General features: G+C 40.2%; 1 protein-coding gene across 2 annotated transcripts in view; it reads left to right on the forward strand.

Moving 5' to 3' along the window:
- Window positions 1–25,673, forward strand: part of grm8a (glutamate receptor, metabotropic 8a) — a 132,275-nt gene that overhangs the window by 65,464 nt on the left and 41,138 nt on the right. For both annotated transcript variants that reach the window (XM_084573554.1, XM_084573555.1), the window contains exons 4-5: window positions 2,075–2,212; window positions 22,203–22,406. In XM_084573554.1, the coding sequence (XP_084429680.1) occupies window positions 2,075–2,212; window positions 22,203–22,406 (342 nt within the window). The remainder of the gene's footprint in view (window positions 1–2,074; window positions 2,213–22,202; window positions 22,407–25,673) is intronic.

Raw genomic sequence — 25,673 nt, forward strand, 5'->3', positions numbered from 1 at the left:
ATAAATAAAAGGAAGCCGGAGCCTTGTGTGATCAAACTGTTAGATCAAATTAAGCAGACGATAGAAAGACCAGAAACTCGTGTTCCCTCGCTCTTGATCCCAGTAGGCAACAAGTTTTTGCCATTAGGCCAGGGGAGGATTTCCTCATTTGCTCCTGTCAGAGCTCCCTATTAGATAATTGACTCCTGGAGGGCCGCACAGGCGAAAAGATATCAACTGAAAGTGAGAGAGAGAAAAGTACAAGTTTAAATGAATCAAAGTCAGCTTTGGCTGCTTCACATGAGGGAACATGCTGTCGGGTAAGATAGAAGAGCTGTGAGTGAGATAGATGCAGCAGAGGATTAATGAAGAGAGCAATACATTACGTTACCAATTTATTAGCTCCATCTGACAATATGACGCAACATAATCCAATGATTCTGCAACAGATGCAGCTTTAAATGTTTTTGTTGGCACCGAGTCAGAGAGCTGTCGCAAAGACTGGAAGCAGCTCGTCTGTCTGTCGCGAAAAATTAGACTTGTTTTTGCTGTGACCAAGCGCCCCGTGGTGAGTCCGTGTGTCATATTTACACGTTTCACAAGGAATGCAACGCCAGATATAACATGCTAATTAGTCGTCTTTTGAGGCGTTAGAAGGCCGATGCATTGTCTTTGGAAAGTGGAGGGCCTGCTGTTGCCAGGTTTTGTGCTAAGCTAACACTCTCCTGGCTCAGGCTTCGCAATGAATGTGAAGATTAGAGATGTAATTCACAACACACCGTCACATCACTGCAATTTCCTCACTGTTTTTTTTAACAAAAGCAATGCCACTTCAGAAAGTGTGCATGTATAATGTAAGAAAACACCTCATCATTCATCACAGATTCACACTGAAGACTGGCTTGCTTGATACTGTCTGTTAAGATTGTGCTTCATTATACCTGGAACACACTGCAGATGTAATATAATCATATTCTCTGCAAGAGAGCAAAGAATATTATTTGATAAAAAACATATTCTAACATAACTTTGTGCCCCCTAACAGTTGCCCACTAGATGACAATAATTTTCATTTAATATGACCGAACTACAGTTAATGCTTTTTAAGAGCCTCACAATACCACCGATAAAATATTTTTATTTTTATGAGCATCACGTCTGCGATCAAGTATGTGATCATGCGCTTCCTGCCGAGCTGCACAGAGAGTAAACCCGCTGTTCCCAGCAGTCTAACTATCAGTGGAGGTGCACAGGTGCACACCGGGCCCATTTCCATGACAGCAGAGAAGATTAATCGTGGCAGCTCTTGTCAGCTTTTACAGTGAGTCAGGCATGGCACAGGTTGTCCAAGTCTGTCTGATAGCCCCTCGCCCTCCGCGGGACGCTTCACATGTACACTATGTTACCTCTTAACTACATATGGTGGATTTGGGAAATCACACCCTTTTAATGGTGAGGTTTAAATCATTTTATGTGTGTTGTGCCTGGGGACCAGAGGAACAAAATGTTAAGGAAGTGGATGAGACAATGTGGAGATCGAAGAAGTCTTGTAAAAATCCAGTTTTGCTGTTTTCATCACAGACAGCATAAAAGAAAAGAGCTGCTTTTCCATGTAATTCCAGTATGAACAAAGTAATACAAGGAGTCTTTTTGTCTTGCTTGCCTCTCTGTTCTTGCGCCCATCTCTTCATCTCATCCTGCCAGCTACTGACAGGTATTTCCATTCCTGTGAGTGGAGAAATGTGTTCTTCTCCTTTTCTTTCCTCTGCTCTAGTTATTACATCGGACAAGAAACCAAGCTATTATGAGATCTTGGGTTTTAAATGTTTGCACTCCTTGCTCTCTGCGCTAGTTCGGTCCTGAATGGCTCCACAGATACAGCTTTTCACTCAAACGTGTGTACTACATGTCTTTTTGTGTCTTTTATACTGCCATGAACACTTTTAAATAAAACTCTCAACCCCATAAGTGCTAGTGTCTACTTTAACTTACTGTTGAAGAAGATCTGGGGTGGTTATGGACAGGCACTGAGTAGAGTATCTAAAAGGAAACTAGAAACTCCTCTTAACTTGAGCCTTGTCTGTCTTTTCCACAGCTTTTGACCGTTATTTCCGTAGCCGCTCGCTGTCCAACAACAGAAGAAATGTTTGGTTCGCTGAATTCTGGGAGGAAAACTTCAACTGTAAGCTGGGCATGCACGGGAAACGGCCCGGTAGCCTGAAGAAATGCACAGGTAAGACTCTCCCTTTTTATGAGTTCATACCCAGCATGTTTTCCACCAAAAATGTATTTCTTTTCTCTTTAGATTTTACCTTTGGGGCACATTTAGGGGACGGTTTGTTTGGATGATACAGGCACAAAAAGAGAGAAGTTCCTACAGCTTGAATAAACGTGATAAGCAGCCTCTTAAAACTAATTTCTCCAATTTGAAAAGATGGTTTTTAATTGCATAGATGTTCCATAAAAGGTTGTAATTTTTGGTTTGGTCAGTACATCCTTTATGTAGTTCTCGTGAGTGCTGTAAAACAAATCCTCCAGTTAAGCAAACCCCAGACAAACCAGTTCACTGTCTAAGCAACCGTTTCCAATTAGCCCAAATATTAACTACATCGCTCTGTATTATCTAAGACTTCATTGGAACATTTCACTTCATTGGCGCTCTGAAGATTTGTCAACAGGGACAAACACAGGGGGTTAATTAGGATATATATTGCAAAGTGCACTGCTGCCTCTAATAAGTAGCTTTAAAAGAAGCACAGATCACAGTGGCTGTTTAAGGAGCAATATAGCTCAACAAGAACAATCGTTTGTGTACTCAGAGCTAGAAGGGGAAATTAAATAATTGTAAATACAGCCTCTGTGTGTGTTTGTGTGTGTGTGTTGAGTATATGTGTGTATTTGTCCTGTAATAGGCAGCTCTTACTGTCATTTTTCCCCTGCGTTTGTATGACGTGTGGTTTGACCTGTATTTTCCTGTCATATCAAAATGCGTGTAGCTTGTTAATCTACACAAAACCAAGCTCTGCAACTGGTGTGTAACTGGCTTGTTCTATAATGCATGTGTGTGTATGTGATCTAGACAGGGTGTCACTCTCCCTGGCTACACAAAAAGTGTTAAACTTGGACCACACTTTAGCCATGACCTGTTTATATGGCCTCTGCAGTGTAGGTTCTTCTGTTATGCTGTTATCGGGTCTGTATGTTTACGTGTGCGTCACAGCGAGTATTCCCTGGCTGATGCCTGCCATTAGTTCACATAATTAGGTTTGTAAGGCTTGTGACTCCCATTGACCGTCTATTACTAGCCGTGGCATCTGCGCATGTGGGCGTGTTACGTGTCGAGGGCCCTGTAGTTGTGCTACAGAGTCCATTAATTCCAAGTGCTCGGGTTTGCGACCTCCAAATCATCAACACAGAAGCCAATCAGCAGCCTGCTGCTCAAGGTCGCTGCCGTGAGACAGCTGACGGGAGGATGTTGAAATGGGTGGCGTTGTTGCATGCGAGTCAGTTGATAGGGAGAGGCGAATAAAAGTGAGATGGTGTCAACAAGTGGAAATAAGAAAATTAACAGGAAGAGGGATTGAAAGACATTATTGGGATGCTCAAATGACACAAAGAGACAAAGCAATGATAAGAAGATGAGCAAATAATGGGAAAAATGATAGTGGAATCTAATAAGACAGTATAAGATTGAGAAAATGAGGAGGAGGAAATTAAAAGGTTTTGAACTTGAGCAAAGTTTGTTTGGTCCTCAGCTGGTCAACCAGAAAGACTCGTCTACGATAATTATTAGATATACGCAGTAAGTATAAGTCTCTTCTCTAAATGAGCACAGCAACATGTGCCTATGACATATACCTACAGTATACAGTCCCCCCATCCCTTCTTTTATTTCAGCTTTTTCTTTCAGTTTCTTTTTTTTTTTGTTTTTTTCTGGAGCATCAGAAATGGTGAATTCATAGAACCTGGGTTACATTAGTAACTATGGTTTCTCAGCTATCGGCTCCACCAATCTCCTTGTTGCTGTTGCCTTTCCTGTCTCCGTTTCTACTCTTGCGTCTCTCTTCAGCTTTGGCAAACAGTCGTTGCTGGCTCACGTATAGAGCGTCGGTACCGTTGTGCTAGTGCTGGAATGTTGCCATAGAAAACAGATTTCAAACTCTGACGTGCTACGAAAGAAAGATTAGCTTAATCCTCGTTGATCTGAACTCAGTTGGCAAAGCCTTGAATGTAATGGACATACATTTATATTTAAAAGTCAAAAACTTTAAGGAAGCTGTTGTTCTTGGAATCAAGATACCGCCACCCACAGCTTAAAAATACATCCTTTAATGTTACACATTTTGAAATTGTAAAGCAAAGTAATAATTAATATCTTGAGTTAAAACAGTACCACCTTTTACTGTCTTTCTTTACTACTTTCACCTGCAGATATTTTTTTCGTCTTCCTTGTGTGAGTTCAAAAGTACAAATTTACTCAAACGTGGTGCATATTTCATGTAGGCATGCAGCAGAAAGTAAAATCACACATATGGTATTGTAGTAGTTGCAAAATATCTCTCAGTGGTGTGTTTGTACTTTTGTTACGGTTGGTACATCTCCTGCCACCAGTCCCAGACATTTTAATGATTTATTTAGAGTACATTACCTCGACTTTTATCTTTCATCATATCATCTTTCATCAAGAGAATAGTGAGCAAACAAGAAAAGGGAAATCCGAGGCACTCAGACTTATATAAAGTAAAAAGCCTCTTTTTCGAGACATGGCTCATAAGCACAACCTGGACAACTGAGACGCTGGAATAAGAGTCTGTTCGGTTAAAAGCGTGCAGTCAGGTAAAACTGATGCCTGAGGGGAGACTGACTGAAGCAGACACCAGATCACAGATAAGCTTACATGCTCACAAACGCTTACATGCCCAGTGGTTGCAGATAAAATCAGGAATGAGCGCGCAAGCTATGTGTTAATTGATAAGGTGCCGTAACACCTGATCCTCATGTCTCAGTAGCTTTGGATTTATGAAGATACAGATGTATCTAATCCCAGCATGCTCTGTCTGTCTCACTTTCTCACATCTTTCCTCTGTCGTCATTTGGTCAGAGCTGCTCAAGATAAACCAAACACGGCGAGACACGCTGGTGCAAATGAACCCAAAAATTCAATTGCAGTATAGCGTTTGCTTCCATTTGTTATAGAAAACTGGTTTCCCGAGTAAAGCAGATCAGAGCAGGACCTGCATCTTATTGGAGTAATGTGCCAGTAAAACGGTGGTAAGTGGTCCGGACTTATAAAACGCCATTCTACCCAAATGCTTTACAGTCATTCTTGCAAATTCACACGCCAGTGGTAGCTGAGCTGCCATGCAAAGTAGCTTGCTCTTCTGCTTAACAAAAATACATTTTGATCAAATACAAGACATATCTCATCTATAATTGTTTATCAAGCTATGTTTTGTTCCTCCTCCTTCACAATCTCTGCCTGTAATCATGCTCTATGGCATGAATTTACTGCTCCTCACAGAGAATGACAGGGAGGCTGCAGCTCCTCCTAATTCATCACACTGTGACTCTGACCAATCTCTCAAATAATCACATCCTTGTTCTGTGACTCCCAACATTTCCCTGCTCTGGGATGGACACAAACACACAGGCATGACAGACTCACACGAGCACACATGAGAAACAGATACACAAACAGGTGGGGGAAAAAAAAAAAAAAAAACAGGCATGAAAGAGCATCACTCTATCTGTCCAAACACTTTTCCACCTGGACACATCAGTGGCTCCATCCACCAGTGAATAACACTGGTTGTGACGGGAGCTGCAAACTCAGGTACACACAGAGGAATTAAACTGCACCATGAGAAGGAAACAAGGTTGTTACACTGTTGGATGTTGTTTTTTTTTCCTTTGCCTGTTTTTTTGTGTGTGGGTTGTAACTTGTATCACTCGGGAATGAGACCAATATGTTACTGTTGTTTGTTGATATTTCCTTACTTTGTTGACTGTCAATCTTAAGTCAACCTTTTCCCTGTCTGACGTTGTCTCATGATGCGTCTCTAATTAAAGCATCTGTCTTTTCTTTTCTTGGTTAAATTATCCATCTTAAACAGGTGCAGAGACCCAGAGTGGTCATCTTACTACATTGAGCCTCAAAATGCTATTGCTTGTGCACGAAATACATCATGTTTTTATGAATCTGTGCGTACAATATAAGGATATATACAAAGAACCAACAGGACAGGACAGAATTACTCCCCAGTCCATAAAGTGAACTGCACCTGCTTCAAGTAGTCTATGTAGTACTATGTAAGTACTTCACTAAAGTTGCAAATATCGTCAAACATTTAAAATTCCACACTTCAGTATGGTTTGAACGGAGAGTTTCTTTTTTCAGAAACTTGTCTTGGATCCTTTCTAGGTTCTGTTTAATTCTTCCTGACCACCAGAGACTGTGAACTCATGGAACCTCGGTTACATTAGTAACTATCATTTCTCAACCGGGCCTTGGGAGGTGCACAAAATACAATTGATTTCCATTATTTAATTACTTTGTTGCCATGTTTTAATTAATCTGTGTGCACGAGATAAGTGTATATACAAAGGAAATAAAGATTTGTCCATCTCGAATTATGGTTAGTTTTAATGGAAATTAGGTTGTTACTCGTTTACCATACAACACTTTGCTTATGAGCTATCGATCTGAGAAGTTTGGGTTTGTGAATATATTTCCAGCTTAATCAAAGTACTGAAACGTACACTACTAGAGGCAGCTGCTGTGCACTTTGTGCTGGGTTCGTCTGCTGTGGTGATTCTCTATGTATAAATCTTATGTACGTGAATAAATCAAACCATTAAAAACAGATGAATCAAATGTGCGCATGAATAAATCCTAAAGCTTGAACAAAGTATATCTGCTTTGCACACAATAGCATTTCAAACACTCGGTGCTCTCCTCTCTCTACGACCACTCGGGCATCATAAACTGAAATTTAATCTCTTAGTTGTGATTAAGGAAACAAGATGCTGTTGTGAATAGTGTGCATGAGAGTTAATGCTGTGTGACCCCACATTCTTCAGAAATTGATTTATTCTTGTTGCTGCTGGTTTGGATAATTTAATTCATGTTACTGAGGAATTTCTGAAATCTAAACTATTTCTAAACTGAGTTGGCCTGCATACTTCTGTTGACTCATACTGTCTTGCTGTTCTCACAGCCACGTGTTTTCACTTCCATGTATTTATATAGTCACAGCTTACCCTGTTCACTTAGTCACAAAAGCTAATCTGCCTTGTCCCTTTGTTATGTATCACATTAAATGTGGCAAATAAAAGTAAGCTCATTTATAAACCAATAGACTTTTACATCAGTGCTTACATTTACGTAGTTATGATGGGCTAGCTCTTTCAGAAGGGCTATTTGTAGAGCTGTTTGCAAAGCCATTTGCGAAGCAATTTGTAATAATGTATATTTTATGCAGCTGTAAAGTTTGCACTTGCATTGCTTATTATGGAGGAATCTAGTGCTGCTTGCTGGGTTTAATGGGTCCAGTAACACTCAGAGATCCTCTGTCTCTACCGAACAAGGGAAAAACACATGGTGCAGATACAAGCAGTGAATAGCATATTAAATATTCAGTCAGTCAGTTCAGTGAGCACTAAGCACAATTATTACAGCAAATTTTAATGTTGAAAATCAAGTGCAGGTGCACATACCAGTCAGGCATACCATTATGACCACCTTCCTAATATTGTGTAGGTCTGCCTTGTGCCTCCAAAACAGTTGTGACTCATCAGAGAATGGACATGGGTCTTCTGAGGGTGTCCTGTGGTGTCTGGAAACACAATGTTGTTAGTCGGGGCCTTTGGGTCCTATGGGTTGAGGGGAGGGGCCTCTGTGAATCAGGCTTGTTCCAGAGCATCTCACAGATACTTGATCGGTTTGGGATCTAGTGAGTTTGGAGGCCAGGTCAACACCTTGTGCTGTTTTTCATGTTTTTTAGTTGTTTCTAAACTGTTTTTGTGTGTGCCTGTGTCAGGTTGCATCCTGCTGGGGATGGCTGTAGCTATGGGGTGGGTGTTACATGTGTAAGTAACATCCACACAAATACCAGGTCCAAACGTTTCCCAGCAGAACATTGACTCATCGCAAGATGGTCAGTGTTTTTTTTTTTCACTTCTGCAGTCATGAGTGGTCATAATGTTATGCCTATTCTGTGTATCTTACAGAGTATAGTATTACCTTTCATTTATAGACTCAATACCACAAAATATATTCAGTGCTCATAATTCTATACCACAATGTGCACTTGGGTAAAATTAAAAACGTGAGATCAATACTTATACTTATTTAACTTCAGGTCCAATCTATAAGAAAAAGCATATGGTATACTTGAACATTATTGAAGGTAGTCTAAAGCTATCATTCAGGTGAGAATTAGACTCTATAGAATGTGTCTAAAGATCAAGTGTGAGAAAATCCTTTTATAAAAGTTAGAGCTCTCCGGTTTGCTGTCCCTGATTAGCAAGATTACCACGAGACTGTAGTTCCTTTTGCTGAGGCGTAATGAAGATTATGCGGCAACTTCCTTAATACTTAATAGGCAAACAGAAGATTATCAAATGCTTGCACACACACACACATGCGTGCAAAGCTTTACTTTTCCCTAGTTTAGCATAAATAATTAATAATTTACGGAGTGATATTAATGGGGAATTTATCTTCTAAAGGCTACTAAGCGATGGTTTGATGCCCTTTCTCTCTGAACGTGCAAATTCTTTCCTTACTCTGTAAAAAAAAATAAATGTTTTTGAAGATACAAAGTCTTCATCCAACTCTAGTTATGTGCGCATGGAGGTATCTGTGTGAGATGCACACGACCGTTCCAGGAGTTAATTAGATCCCGACTTAGCCCAGCATGCACACATTTACCCATGCGTACAAACACATGTTCACTCGCTGCAAATAGACCATATCCTAACGAGGTCGATGGGGAAGGAGAGTTATTAGACTCACAGGCTGAGTAAACTGTTCCTTCCCACGTGAAAAGGCCTAAGGGCCAAACAGACTGAAAGATGGAGACAAACACAGATGGAGAGCTTGATGGACAATTAGAGACAGACGGCCGCAGACAGACAGATTGCAGACTGTGAGACACAGACAGACTCGTATGACTCTTTGCAGCATTAGTTTTCAGGTGAGACGAAGTGTCATTAAACTCTAGTAAAATGATCCTTCTTGGTTCTCCCGTGGAGGACATGGTTATCTCACTGCTCTCAGATAGTACTTTGTGTGTGTATAGGTGTACACAGTGTGATATCTGATTTATGAGATGCAGTCATACAATACAGATGATTCTTGTAACGTGTGCCTGCTTCTTATACAGAGTAACTTTATCTGTGAGACTGCTTGTTGCCACCTTCGGCATTACTGCATAGTGAAATGCCCATATCTCAGTTTACATTCACACTAGTATTCCGCTAATGATCACAATAATATGCCAATCAGGATATAAATGCCTCGCCTGATCGGGAAAAAAACTCCATTTGAGGAAACATGAAACAAGGTGGTAGCTACACAACGGGTTGTTCAAACAAGTTCAAACTAAAGATGAACAAAGCTGGAATCAGTCTATCAGCGCAACTGAAAATGTGGGTCCGTCTTGGTCTTTTTCTTCTATTAAATGAATTCACTTTTGTCAATGAACAGGTAGGTTGTGTGGGCAGTATTCGGAAATATTGTCCCTCTAACCATAGCCGCTTGTGTCTCCCACACACTCAAATGCACACAATCAGCTAATTTATATCCATAAAAAACAACTTCAGTGCTTGAGTATGGATACACATCTAATATACATACAGATTATTTTCTATTATCACCATGCAGCAGCATGTTTGTTGCCAGCATGGGTGACAACACGGAACTAAAATTAGACACCATGAAATAAAGGCAACACCAGCAATATAACAAATGGTCAACTCAACAGTGACATGAAGTTGTAAAGGGATATATATACGCCTTTATACATTAAGCAGTCCACAGATAAATTATCATTCATTGAGATGCAGTTATACAGAAATACAGTTACAGAAAAAATACAACTATCTGTTAGTTGTATTTTCTCTTATATCTCGAGTTTGGTCTGCACCAGCTGCTGTTCTTTTGCTAACCTTAACTTTTGGCCATTGTGGCTTTTGATAAAATTATTTTTGCCATTTTAGACTGAATACATACATACCAGCATTTTAACTGTAGAGCAGCTTGTGCTGTAATACTTACACATAAGACGATTGAAAAGAAAGATGACTTCTTGCAATATTCACTAAAAAATTCCAACACAATTGTATTAAGAGCCAGAGCCAAATTCATCACTGCGTTTCCGTCCGTCTTACTTGTCCTCCACTAAGTGAGGCCAGGCTCCTTATTTGTCTTTAAGTGCATACTTCTATGTGCGCATTCTCATACATACAGAGATCTTGGAAGCACATATGCAAATACATGCATATTTCTGTGTAAAGCAGGTTAGAGAGAAAAAGTGCTGCTCTACTAATGTGATTTTCTTCGTAGCAATACCTGTTTTCTCAGATGTAAACTCCCTCCTCTCCTCATTCTGCTGTTTCATTAGGTTCTTTCTCATATTTGCTCCCAACCATCCTTCCATGAATTTACAGTCTGTCATCACTCATTTCTGCTTTTATTTAGGTTTCTCTCTCTCTTTACTCTTACTCTAACTTCATCCTGCTCTTTTTCCTCATCCACTTGTGTCTCTTTTTGTCCCACATCCCTCCACATTTGGGTGTTTGTACGCATGTGCTCACTTGGGACGAGGAAGATGGGAAGCCCCCCCGACATAAAGCACACCCTCCTTCGTTGACAGAAACAAGAAATCCTTGTTTATATGTTCATATAAAAGCTGTGCTGGAGAAAGATTAAGGAAGAGCGGAATGGGAAAAGGAAATTAAAAAAAAAGTTGAAGGCAGAGACCGAGAGCTAGCAAGCACAGCCCAGTTGTGCCAGGACAGTGATTCAGCATAATATGAATAATGACTAATGAATAATTTATATTAGCTATGTGTACTATCAGGAGTAATATATACCAGTAATAATGTAGAGTTGTAATATATATTAGCCACATATGTCAGCCGCGTCGCATTATTAATGAAAAGTGGTGTTCTGCAGCGAATTGGTCTCTATGAAGCAGAAAACATTCTCGCTGCAGTTTGACAGCAGGTCTGAGGAGAGGAAGGAGATGAAAGACGACGATAAGAAGGCAGAAGCAGAGAACCAAAGTTCTAATAAATTCTTGTTTGAACTCTGGTCTGGTTTTTGCAGATTTACCCACCGTTTTTCTCAGTAATGGTAACGCTGCACTTAGCAAGATGATTGCTCATATCTGGGAGAGCTGCAGGATTTGTAAAAAGAAGCAACAAACACAAGCGGTCTAATGATCACAAAGGTTTTAACGAGAAAATACTACTGCTTGTTTCTAACCATTGATTTGCACTCAACCTGTCATCATGTCACAGAGTACTGACCAGAGTGCATTAAAGAAATAGACATAACCTTAGACATAACATTTGGGTTTGCCATTTTGGTTGTTGCCACCTGGTTTTTGGAACCAGAGCTGGAGAGGAATGAAAGGCTGATCTATGTTCACACTACTAGGACAACAACGTTACCAAGCATGGCCACCTACGTAATTGTCGCTCGAGTGCTTGTTGATGTTATGTCATCATCTGTCAAGAAAATAACCTGCTGAAGAAAATGCATTTGGTCTTGTATTGGTCTTGGTCTTGTCTTCCATTTTGCTCTAAATGTGACCAGAAGTGGCAACATCATTTTTGGCGCAACTTCATTTTTGGCTTTTTTGGCTTGACAAAGGCAAGAAGTTTAAATGTGACCATAAATTTACAAAATGAACATCATGCTGTAGAGATATAAGATGTGAAACTAATCACTGAGATCATTAAATCATATGGAAAACATTTAGTAGATAATAAATCAAATGAGAAGTAGGGTCATTATTAACGTCTTTGGACTACGTTTTTTACAACTACATCAGTCGCCCCCTACTGGCCATCAAAAATAATGCCTTGACGCCGAGTCCCGCAAATTTGCGTCGCACTGCTTCCGCTCAGACTGCAGCTGAAATAACGCGTGTAATACTCCAATGTCGGTTTGTGCACACTCAGTACATACCTAAGAACCTTTTGCAAGCACTAGTTTCTCGTAGGACTCGTCAACTGGTTAAGGCAGTTCTGGCATCACTTTTCAGATATTTTATGCAGTTTTACAGTACTGCCACAAGTTTTCATCTGCATCTTTGCAGCAATGGCAGTGTTATTATAATCCACAGAGACAAAGACATATACTATAAGAAAATCCTATAATGTAATAAACCTTTTTAAAAACTTGAATCAGTTGTTCATTCATTAAAGACTTTAAGCCTTTCACGTAGCTTTTCTATATTTTCTCGTCTAAAATCTTAATTGACTTACTGCAGAAACATGTACTCACGATTTATGGTTGACTGTACACACATGGCTGGATTATATTAAAACGATATTTGACATTAAGCTCTGTTTCTACACGGACAAAGTGTAGGCACCAATTACGGACCGCAAACACACACTCGGATACATTTATACAAACACAGACACACATCCCTCCCCTACAAACTTGAATCTAATGACTGGTATCTGTGCAGCACTGTATTGACATAACCCCTGGCTTCAGCGGACTCTTGTCAAATCATGTAGAGCAGAATATCCATCTGACGCTCATTTCCTATTCCCTACTATTGATTATTCATTTCTTTCTTGGCAGATTAGCCCCAAAGCTAGCTCTGAGCCAGACATGAATGGTTATTACAGGAGATGTATGTGCATTGTATGAAGGGGTTTGAGTGGGTGGGTCAATCTTTTTACATTCTATGACATACAAAAGCACACACATATTTAAGCCTAATAGATCCATTTTTGTCTATTGCTGCAACAGTGATTTATAATGTCTGAGAATTATGATGATGAGTGTGTGGCCAGCCTATCCTCTCATCTCCTTGATGTATTTCAGACACATTTGATAAATGAGAGAAAAGCTAATTAAGCAACCTCTATGTAAATGTATTCATCCACGTTCGAGTTTGCTTTATTCTAAGGTTTACAAAAACATGTCCTCCTTGTACATTTTTATGAGTAAAAAGTGAGAAAATGGAGCCTAAGTGGAAAACCAGATTTTCTCTTAGGTGATGAGGATGGAGAAGGAGGGAATGCGTTCCAAATTGATGTTTAATTAAGGAGCTTGTTCAAATCATTAGTCTGTCTGTCATCTGTGGTGCCATCAATCACTGGAGGCGTAAAATCTGCTCGGCACACTGGTCCGTGAAGGCATCCATCAAAGCACTTAGCCAGTCAGCATTCTTGCATTAGTCTCACCTCGCCGCCTTAATGTATTGGTATATGTTTGTGTTAGATACAGCACTGTCTTCACTAGCAGAGGCAGCCAAGCACATATTTTGGTAGTTTTGCCAGCATCAAACTGGATGTGTTTTAAGATGTAACCTTTTGTTATGAAGGTTTTAATCTAATCTGCATTATGTTGCCAAAAGTATTTGCTCATCTGCCTTTACACGCAAATGAACTTAAGTGACATCCCATTCTTAATCCATAGGGTTTAATATGACGTTGGCCCATCCTTTGCAGCTATAACAGCTTCAACTCTTCTGGGAAGGCTTTCCACAATGTTTAGGAGTGTGTGTACGGGAATTTTTGACCATTCTTCCAGAAGCGCATTTGTGAGGTCAGACACTGGTTTTGGATGAGAAGGCCTGGCTTGCAGTCTTCTCTCTAATTCATCCCATCAGGTTGAGGTCAGACGCCTGAGTCAGACAAGTACCGTTCTCCTGGCAACCGCCAAACCCAGATTCGTCCATCAGATTGCCAGATGGAGAACCGTGATTCGTCACTCCAGAGAACGCGTCTCCACTGCTCTAGAGTCCAGAAGCGGTGTGCTTTACACCACTGCATCCAACGCTTTGCACGTGATGTATGGCTTGGATGCAGCTGCTTGGCCATGGAAACCCATTCAAGCTCTCTACGCACTGTTCTTGAGCAAATCTGAAGGTTGCATGAAGTTTGGAGGTCTCTGTCTCTGTAGCTTTCATTAGAGGTGTCACGTGATGTTGGTGTGACGTCGTCTGTGTTGGTTTATATGGAGTTTTCCATCCCACCTGATGCGGTGGGATGGCCGTGTCCCCCGGAGCGCTCCGCGGGGCGGGGCGCCCTCTGCCGTCTGGTGGTTTTCCATACAGCCGGGGGCGGCCCTGTAGGACTGTGTCCCAGGTGTGGGATAGTTGGTAGGCTCCTTCATCCCGGTTGATAGTCCCCGGGGCCCGCTTCCTGATTTCAACCGCCTCTCTGATCCACCGGTGGAGTTTGTTGCTTTCCGTTCCGATGACCTTGGCTTGAAACTTGTAAGGTAAAAAGTAAAATTCACTTATTGGCCTTTTAAAAAGAAACAGTGAAATATAGGTGGCGATATCTGCGCACTATGAGCCTTAGCATCCACTGACCCCACTCTGTCACTTTACGTGGCCTGCCACTTGGTGGCTGAATCAGCATCTCAGCTTTGTTATAATACCCCTGACAGTTGGCCATGGACTTGATTGGAACACCTGAATTCAGTTATTTGGATGGGTGAGTGAATACTTTTAGCAATATAGTGCATCTTGGCCAATATAGAAACAAAGAGATCTTACATTTTAATTAAAGTTACATTGGGAAAATTAACAGTTTGTATATTTATTTGTACTCCGGCCAAAGACATGCTCATTAGGTTCGTTGGTGATTCTAAATTGGCCATAGGTGTGCATGTGAGTGTGAATGGTTGTCTGTCTCTCTGTGTTTGCCCTGTGATAGACTGGCGACCTGTCCAGAGTGTACCCCGCCTCTCGCCCAATGACAACTGGGATAGGCTCCAGCCCCCCCGGTTACAGAAGATGAATGAATGAATGAATGAATGAATGAATGAATATTTATTTATTTACTTACAAGTTGAAAAATCACTCCAGTCAATATCTGCCTTACATCCTTTTCCCTCTTAACCATCACTAATATATGACTAGGTCTCATTTATTAAAGATGTTCTTAGATTTATGTTTGAACTTAGCCATAAGATCTTTCCCAATAGTGGGCGTTTTCAATTCATAAAAGATGCTGAGCATAAAAAACCTCGCTTAAGCAGGCTCCAAGAATCCCACTTTTCACTGAGGCACTTATGATGTATAAATCAAATCAATAAAGGCTCTCTTATGTAATGCCAGCACATAATAAGGTTTAGTTAGAAATAGGCACCAACACTTAGCATTTGGCAATTCATTCTGCACACCTTTAAGTGAACTTCAACACAGGATTGCATGCATATTCATCAATTGAAGCTCAAACATATGATCATTTCCATGTCAAATTAAGGCCGCATATAAATATTTAATCACATGTGGTTTTCTGCTTCAAGTCCTACTTGATTTCAAAATTGTTCCTACATTTGTTTTATAAATGAAGCCTTAGATGTGTACCAAAACATTCAAAAGCCATCTCAGTAGATCTAATTAGAGATTACTTTTTCCATTCAATATTTGAATATATTAGATTAAGGACATCTGCTGCAGTTGCTTACTGGGTCTAAAAATACAACAAGCTGCAACACGTGTGTTTCTATGTTGTTCTCCGTGCACGTAGCTTGTTATACAGAATTAGATCTTCATTTCTACTCTTAAAGATATACATTTTTGCTATCTTGAGTCACCCTGAGGTTGTTATCAGTGTGAGTCATCTTTAGCACCACCTCTGCAGAGGTATTGAAGTGTCAGGTTAGAAATTCAAGTGGTGTGCCATGTAGCTTAAGAGGAGATTGAAGAGGTCTGTATCAGTTTTGAATAATGATAATCACAGAAAATGCCACCATAACTGAAACCTCATAAAACATCCCTTTCAAGTCCTGGGTCATGACTGTGAAGCTCTTTCCCTTTTGTTGTCCAGAGACTTGAAAGTTTGCATTTGTGCCACTGTTGTGTTTGTGCTAGCAGGTGTCGGGGTCTACACGCAGAAGATTATCTCAATTTCAAACAAAACTTTCATCATGAAATCATTTTTGGAACAAAGTTGCTTGCATGCCCGTGGCTTTTATTAAATGGAACCGAGATGAGTAATGTATTTGTACAGATCTAGAAACAGATCACAGCGCCGGGCCTGCATGCCTGTGCAGCAAGTACAAATAATCAACCACAAAATATGAAAATGACTTGGAGGCAGATATGGAGATGATTGCCTCCTCATTCAGTTTTGGGTTTGCAGGTCTTTTACGAGACATGAAAGTTACTTTTCATCTGTACTTCTGCCTCTTAGAGTTTTTCAGCAGTTTTATTTTTTTATTTCACTTCAAATCCTCCCTAACCAAGCAGCCAACCAACCAAGCTGCCTGCAATCTCAAATGTCATTAACAGTGAGCAGAAAGGCTGAATTTAATTTAGCAGCTGCTGCCTGGAAAATGTAAATGTATGTAAGACAGACACGGTGCGCATCAATATGTAAACATTTTGTCCGTCCATGTCTGAATATCTCTGTTTCCGGCTCCCTCTCAGCATTTATCCGCATTTATCTCTCGCACAATTTTCTCTTTCACACAAACAAAAAGAAGACTGTGCTACAATGATTATGAATATTATATTCGGCCATTAAAGATCCAGTTAAAGCTGTATTTTTGTTTTTACACCTGCGCACATAATGTGCAGACTAAATGAATGGATGCTTGATGGATGGATGAATGGATTCCATTGATGTCACCGGTACTGTCTGCAGACAATGGGCAGACAGCTCCAATAAAAGCCGTATTGTTTTCTTCACACACTCAGACACACACACACACACACACCCACCCCCTTTGCTCCGATTTCAACACCTGACGCAATCCCGGGAAACAGAGACAGTAGTGTTTTTCCAGTTAGCGCCGCTCATAACAGCAACAGTCGTTTAACTGTCTCAAGGCAGGATTGCGTCTTCTTGCAATATGCTGATTAATGATGCATCATGTCATTTCACATCTCATAAGAACAGCAGAGAGAAATTCTCATTATCGCGTGGCACGTTGATCTATGGCTCAAAGTGTAATGCTTTTTTTTGGCGCTTCTGAAAGGGGACTTGACCAAATGCTGAATGCAAACAACGTGTACGGCATAAATCAGAAGAGGAGGCTTGTAATGAAAAATGTTGTGAGGTCACAAATCCTGGTTAGAAACGGATCAAATTCTCCTTAAGGAATGCACACTTTAAGTATTTCAGTTGAATCTTGAGCCTCCTTAAATCAGACATTCGACTTCTAGTGTGGCTTTTGAATTGTGCATTGACTCAAGCTTCTTTAATATATAAATAACAAGCGTTCTTACTGAAGTAGCATCTGTCACAACTTCTCCTCCGTTGTTCATTCATATAATCAGAATATTAATGAAATGCCGTTGAAATGTTGCTTTTTTTTAAAAATCCCATGTTAATTGTTTAGGTATCTTCAGATAACAAAGCGTTGTTTCCTCATTTATCTTGAGAAAACACAAGCTTCTTATTAAGAATACAGATTGAGAGTCTCTTTGACTTTTTGATAAGTACATCTGTGGCTTTATTTGATGTTCAGTTATTGATCACGACATCAGTCACGACGGCAGTATTGAAGGTTTGCAACTACATTCTTTAATTCTTCACCGTGCAGGTTTTTTGTTGCTAAAATGATTCACTTTGAATGCATCAATGCCACCACTGCATTCAGCCTCCTTTTAAGGCAGTGAATAGGAGAAATATACTCTGAGAGAACAGCAAATACTGTGTTTAAATAATTAATGTAAGCAGAGCGTTTCAGCCTATAGCTTAAATGGTACATCTATACTGTTTATTGGTGCTCTGCATATATTAAAGTGCTGGAACGCATCCGAGACAAACAACCATGAACCGGATTTTAAATCTACATTCATCGCATTTGGCCTCTGTTGCCTAGAGATTCGTTACAAGAGCAGTAAATTGACTCCCCAGTGGCTCCATCAAACCAGTTAGCCAGTCAGTTAGCCGCATTAGCTTCACCTTGCTGCACTTTTCTAGTGGTTTTTGTTTTCACAGACACAGCACTCACCTCACCCCGCTGCACACAGGGTTTTGACTGGGCTTAGTAGCATGAGTCACATTATTGAAGCTGTTATCAGAGTAACCTCGGGTCATGACAAGACTTTAAAACCTCTAAGAAACGCTAGGGGCTCAGCAGTATTATCTTGACAACGTTCAAATGTCAAACCAAATCTTTCCGAATCAAAGTCAAAGAAAAGTCTGTGTACACAAAAATTGTAAAGATTATAACATTCCTGTGACTGGCAGGATATAAAGACAATTATGAGATTTAAAAATAAAACTGGGCTTGCGGCCAGACTTGGAGATGCTAATGAGAAAAGCCTTCTTCTCTTTCAGCGACTACTGAGGTGTGAATTATGAATGTTGAACAGGTTGTTGGCCAAAAGGTGCATGCTTTTGCGGATAAATAAAGGTTACTGTCATTTGTGCAGCTGTTCTCTAATGAAATGTCAAATTAAAGGCAGCGATACACATAACGGCGTACTGGCCAACTCTGATGAGCAATAAGTTGATTTTAATACCTTGTACAAGGAAGTAACTCAATAGGTTTTGACCCCAAGTTTCAGTCTGTTGCCTTAAGCAGGTGTTTGTTTACGGATGTATTGTTTTTCTGGATAACAACCTGAAATATGCGCACATAATCAATTCTTGTTCAGACATCAGAGAAAACAGTTTTGTTTCTCAAATTCGATCTTTAAGACAGACTGTCTGCACTGTTGTTTTCAATTGATCATATCGAATGTGTGTGTCTAGCCATCTCCAACAGATCTATATCGGTTGCTGTAGTAACAACGTAGGCGTCAGGAACTACATGGCTACACTAGGTGACACAATGGGTGTCCATTATCTTGCCTCTCAAACAGTCGCACCTTCAAGTCACATTGCAGCTCTCCTCTGTCGTAACAGACCGTCTCAGCAACGGAGAAGACCGGTACATATTGTTTTATTCCAGTGCTCAGTGCTCTGCTAGTGGCTTGGATACTGCTCAGCACTTCCATCCCTCTGGATTTGCTAGTGTAGCAAGATGTGATGCAAAAGGCACAAGAGACACATCAGTACAAATCTGATTTAAAAGTTTAAATCCATTATTTTACCGTTATTTAAATGATAAGTAAGTCAATTTAACTCAACAAACATAACTTCCACAAACTTTTAACCTTTTTCCCCAACATATTTGGACATGAAATGATTTGTAAATCAAGAAATAATTTGACTTACCTGATGATGCTATTCACTGCAAAAGTTAAAGTTTAATTATAGTCAGTATAATAATAAAATGTGTTGTTTTTACTACATTCTGATTTTAATGTGCATAGATAGTGCTGAGTATGATTAAACTTCAATGAGAGCTGTAATATTTTTCTGCTGAACGTTGCCTACACCGGCTTAAAGTCTAGCGTTAATGGAAATCTATCTTTATGCGCTTAAACAAATTGCTTACAAACTGAAAATGCATCAGCATCTGCTCTAAGGAGTCTTCGTTGAGTTCTTGTATGAAAAACAGCAGATAAGGACACAACAGCAACTCGCAGGCGCTGAACACCAACCACCACCGGCAAGCTGGCAGATGTTCTCTGTTTAGGTTCTCATGCATATTCAGCGTATTTATTTAACCGACTGCATCGACGCCCTTATCCGGAAGCAGTCTGGACACGTCTAAAAAAAAATGTGTGTGGGCTGGCAATCTGACTAAGACCTGCTTCTGGTCAGCATTGTGCAGTCAGAAAATGAATAACAACAGGTTTCGATTTGGTGGACTGCTTGGAAAGTGTACTGGACGATATTATGACGTAGGCAGGAGGAACAGGATGCTGCAGCTTTAGTCCTCACCTCTTTGTGCAAGATCAAAGCTCAGGACAGAGAAAAACTGAAATTCTACCAAACGGGTTGCACCAACAGATAAAGAGTTGTACTTTCCCCCCGCAAGCTCTATCCTTTATTCTCTATCTGTTTCCCTGTCACACACACGTACACCTTTCAATACTTCTGAAAGTGTACTCTCCTGAAACACAAACAGTGCTGTTACCCAGGGGCTGAGGTTTCCACTATTAGTCCGTCTTTGTGGTCAGTTGCATGGTTGGACCACGTGGCCTGGAGACAATGCCAACTTAACTTTTGGGACTGTCACACGTCACCACCCTATCGCCAACAAACTCTAAAACAGGGACATGCATATAAAGCACCTGACAACCTCCTGTAACTGTGGATTGGATTTCATTCTCAGGACCCCATTAATTCCTTATGGATGCTCATATTGATTCAGGCTGCCTCTGGTCTTGTTAATTTAACTCAGCCCAGATGGGTTTTGATTCAGTTTGTGTTGCCTGAAGGTGACTGCTACTTGTAAGATATGGGTGAATGTATTCGAGAGAGGTGCAGCGTAGGGGAATGAGAAAGAAGGGAGGATAGAAAGAGGGAATATAAGACACTGAGGCGAGAGAAAAGCAAAAATACCAAAGAGAATAGATCAGGAAATCAAGCCTACGTTGAAGAAACATAGCGAGGAAAGGAGATAATGAATTTAGGACGATGGGGCCTGCTGTGTGGTTCCACTCTTTGAACTTTTTGATGAAAAACAAAGAAAATCGGTGTTACACTCAATTACTGATTTCCATCTTAATGTATCACGAAGACTTTATTTTCACACTATTCTTTTTTTTTTTTTCATTAGCTCATTATGCTAATGAGTCATTACATAAAACTCCTTTTAATAAATTGCAGTAGGAAGGTTATTTGTTTCTGTGCTCGTGTATATATGTGTCAGAGGAAGACGACGGCTGGGTCTGTGTGCGTGCGTGTGTATTGTACGTGCGCACGGCATGAAGGCCAAATGAAAATATGCAAATATTCATCACCACTGAACCTAAACATTACTCTGCAGTAATTAATTAGGCTGCAGTAATGAGATAAGCCTAGGAGAAGAACAAAAACACAAGAGGAACGTGCTAAAAGATCTTAATATCACTAATATTTCTACAACAAAAACGGCGCGCATGTGTTGTATATGAGGTCAAAAGTATAGAAAATAACTGATTTAAACAAACACAGGGCTGCGTGACCTGATTCAGAAAGAGAAGGGAGCGTGTTTCATCCTCTCCAAACACTTTCTTACTTCTCCCCCCATACACAGAAATGCCATTATCGGAGGTTCAGAAGATGTAAAGAAGGAACATGTTGTTCTTCTTCCTCTATAACTTCGCTACCAGGGCGAGAATGGACTGAAGGGAGTTATTTGTCATTGTCAGGCTGAGTGCCCCGACTGCTTGTCTGCTGATCAACCTGTCTTGCGCGGAGTTTTCATCTCTTTTTCTTTCCCGTGACTGTTTTAAAGTTCTTCTTCACCTAACACCACTTTTTCTTTTTTTTCTCACCTGTTGTCTTTCTTTGACCTCTTATCCCTGTGAACGCTATTCACTTTCCTCTACAATCTTCATGCAGAAAACTTTTTATAGTTCCTATTACTGCTGGAGAAAGTGCCCCCAATTCTGTGTGTCTGCACTGCAGGAGCTGAGAACCATTATAGTTATTAGAACTCAGTTTTCAAGGTCTTTAGCTCCTGCTTTAGCGTAGTTACTTTACCAGGACGGGAAAAAATTTAACGATATAAGTACAGAGATTGGTTCAGATGTAAAGGTAGGTTGATTGGTTGAACACAAGGATGCGACAACCACCCTTTGGTGTAAATGCCTTAAAAAACATATAACAAAATACAGAGAGATGGACTGGTAGTGAAGTCTAGGCCTATTTGCAATGGCGTTGTACATCATAGAGAACTAAGTGACACTGCTATTACCACCATTGGTCAGCTATTCTAACACTTAAATGCTCATATCAGTGTGTGAGTGCATAGACTAAAAAACAACCTGTGAAAGTATATAGTTCTTGAGAAGTGACCCACAGAGAGTGTCCAGAATTGTTTGGTCCAAAAGTGTCTTTTGGTCCCAGCATATGTTTTTATTAACCTATTTATGATACCTACTAGTAGAGTTGAACATTGCTGGTTTCTATTTGCAATCCAAGATGGAAGTCTTTGCCTGACCGCTTACTTATTCCTCTTTCAGGTTTGGAAAAGGTTGGTCGCGATTCCAGTTACGAACAAGAGGGGAAGGTTCAGTTTGTGATGGATGCGGTGTACGCCATGGCCCACGCTCTGCACCGCATGCACCGGGAGCTATGCTACGGGTACCCGGGCCTCTGCCCGCGGATGGCCAGCAACATCGATGGCAAAGAGCTGCTCAGCCACATTCGTGCTGTCAACTTCAATGGTAAGGCGTATACATAATACACCTACATGTACAGAGCCCATTTTATAATTTAGGAATTCTGGATGGGTTTTGATGCATGTGCATTTAAATGCTGACTAAAACATCCATGGATACTCAAAGACACACACAGTAAACCTCACATCTTACTAAACCGATAGATCCCTAACATCCATGTGACCATTTTGCCCAGAAATAATCATATTATTATAAACAAATTCTGTGTTATTCCTGTAACATATCCTTTTTTCTAATCTACAAAGTTCTTAGCCTCTACAGTATTCTTGCTGTATTTATCCACCTTGTCTTGACAAATTCAGCTCATAGTTTAACGAGGCTAAACTGAGTTCCCCTCTTCTAATTTGTCTAATCCTTATCATAAACCTGTCATGTTGCATTTCACCCGTAATATTCAGCTAAGCTTGCTGCTTTCCCCCAAACATATTAACTGCTTATATTGTGCTCCTTGTAAAATGGTGATTTGGGCTGGCATCACTTTGTAGCGCTCAGTCAATCATCCCTCCACCCCCTCCCCTCTCTCTGCACGACGTCCGCGACTGTTGACAAATTTTAAGTGGATGAAAAACATTTCCCCATCTCCAAGCAGTGACAGACACCTCATTTAAATATTCTCCTATTAATCTTCTTTCCCTGATGTGCCTGTACCTTCTTTTCCGCCTGCCTTTTCATTTCCTGTGTTCCTGCGTCCAGTATTGTGTGGAATACATAACGTCTGATGAGACGAGCAAGACGGACAGAAAGGGGGGGTTTGTTGTGAGGATCTCAGGAATGCTTGTCTGATTTAGAGCTAAGATTAAAATTTCATGTGTGCAGCACGAGCGTTTTTTCTGCCTGTGAATGTCATTGGTAAACTTGCCCAAACTCGGTTCGCGGGCAGGCACTGATTGCTCTTTCACACTGCAACAGCAGGTCTGTGCTGAGGTGTGTTGCTCAGTTATTGCTCTCCTAGAGGGTAGCAGAATCACTCCATAACCACAAGGTCACAAACTTTAAACCCTGATGAATCTCTCAACCCCTCTCATTTGGATGTGAATCAATCAAGCTGTTGGATAAGTCCACCTAAAGATGAAACTACAGAAAGTTCTGCATCAACTACATGATAATATGATGAATATGTAACAGCATGCTCCTTTTAAGAGTCCTGTCAGCGCTGTATCTGCAAGTGTAACATCTCCACAGATGTATAATTTACTGATCAAATATATGAAAGGCTTAGCATGAATTAGAATGAGGCATAAATAAGTAATAGTACAGTCCACAGACACTTTTATTTTATTAGAATTAAAGATAAAATGAAAGAAGGAATGTTGTACGAAGGCAGATCAGTCGAGTCCTAACATGTTAAACTGGTTGAAACAAGGGAAAACTAGGATGGGTCATTGATATTAGTATGAAAGATGCAAAAGCCAGAAGGAGGAGGCAATATATTGGTGGATAGGAATTAAACATCCCATCCCCCAGTATATTGTGATGACAACTTCATCGTTGTACACTATTTTAGACTATTTCTTTTTTACCAAAAATAAAATTCCAAACCCTGTATATACGGACAGATATTATATTTATACCTAATCCTCCTTTCACTCTTACCAGCAAGTTTTGAAATCACAGATTTTTCTCTCGGGCGTCCTTCCGCAGAGAACAGTTTGTTTCTCTTTGATGTCTGGAAACACTACAAAGTTGTGGGTCTGCACACAAAACAGCTGAATAGCTTGAATGATCGTCCTCTCAGGTTTGTTTTCCCTTCAGAGCTTTGTCATATTGACTTGCAGTAAGTTATTGCAAATAGCTCAATTACTTTTAGTTAGTTTAGTTGCGCTTTAGTTGACTTACCACTGGATAATAAACAGGACTTCCACTATAAAATGTTCAAACTTTTCTTTCTTTATTATTTCCCACAGTCATATATTTTAATACGAAATCTGTAAATGAAGGGAAACATCTCTAACTTACCCAATAATAATATGCATCTGATTTATTCCTTGTTGACCTGCCTAGTAAATATATTCTTTATTGTATTCTGCCATCAGAATGATTCAAAGTTAATGGCTTGTGCTGATTGTAATTGGAAATGCACCTGTATTATCTAAATGCAAAAGGCTGTGTAAACCCACTTAGAGTGTAACATTAATGGAAATCTGTAATTTCGTTGTCTACGTCAACATGCGCATAAACAATCTGCTCACGACTTCTGGATGCCGCGGAAAGCAGCGTTGTCATATTAGCCATTAGTCTTCATGTCGTAAACACAACTAACACGGACACAACAACAAGTCCCAACCAAGAATCAGACGTTACTCACTGTTACAGTCCAAATACTGACGCTGATGTTTTGTTGTTCTGTTGAGATGCTGGTGTGTAGCAGTTGTGCTGCTATGGTAGGCTTACCACTCTTTTGACGGTCGTGGCTCGGTCCGATTAAGTTTTTACCATGCCTCACCAAAAGCTTGGACGCATTGCTGCAACCCCACATTATATGTTGTTTTTTTAATGGCAGTTATAAAAGTTCTTATCTTATATCTTCCAGAGTCCCTTAAGAAACCTTAACCGTACTATTTATTTCTGTTTCTCTGTCATTAATTGTTAAAAAGCCTGTGTCTGAGGGGCAGAGTAAGAGCTATGGGTTTGCTGGATGTTTATTTGCTGTAGTTACTCTTATCGAGTTTGCTCACAAAATCTAAAGCTCTTAAGCTGGCTGCCTTGTGTGTGTTAAAGTGTAAATGCCTGGATGCATATGTGTTGTCCAATTAAAACAGGTTTTGTTATCGATCTGTTTTGGGTCAACATGACATTGATAACACAGAAGCAGAAAAGAGGCAAAGAGAGATGGTAACTCCAGCTCTGTCTGTGTTTGATGCACATGAAGGGGGATGGAATAAGTTAAAGTTGCTGGAGCATGCTCTCTTTGGATCCATACCAATGCACCTTTCGAGCAGCTGCAGGACAGAACAAGGCAGAGTGAGAGGGAGGGGATGATTTAGAGTTGTAAGGGAAATGATCGTTCTCCTTTGGATATGTACCAATCTAACTCAGAAAGCCCAAACCCTAAAGAAGAACGACAGAATGAAAGGAGAATAAAGAAAGAGTGAAGTAGGAAATACTCAACTCTTGGATGTTTGAGATGGACTTCCCCTCAATAAGACCTTCTCTGCATCATGTTAACATTTTATTCAGGTTGATATTTATTGATCAAACAAATGATCGTTCCTTGTATTTTCAAAAATTCAGATCAGTTATTTAAATGTGAGC

Source organism: Chelon labrosus (assembly GCF_963514085.1).
Source record: "Chelon labrosus genome assembly, chromosome: 23".
Lineage (NCBI taxonomy): Eukaryota > Metazoa > Chordata > Actinopteri > Mugiliformes > Mugilidae > Chelon > Chelon labrosus.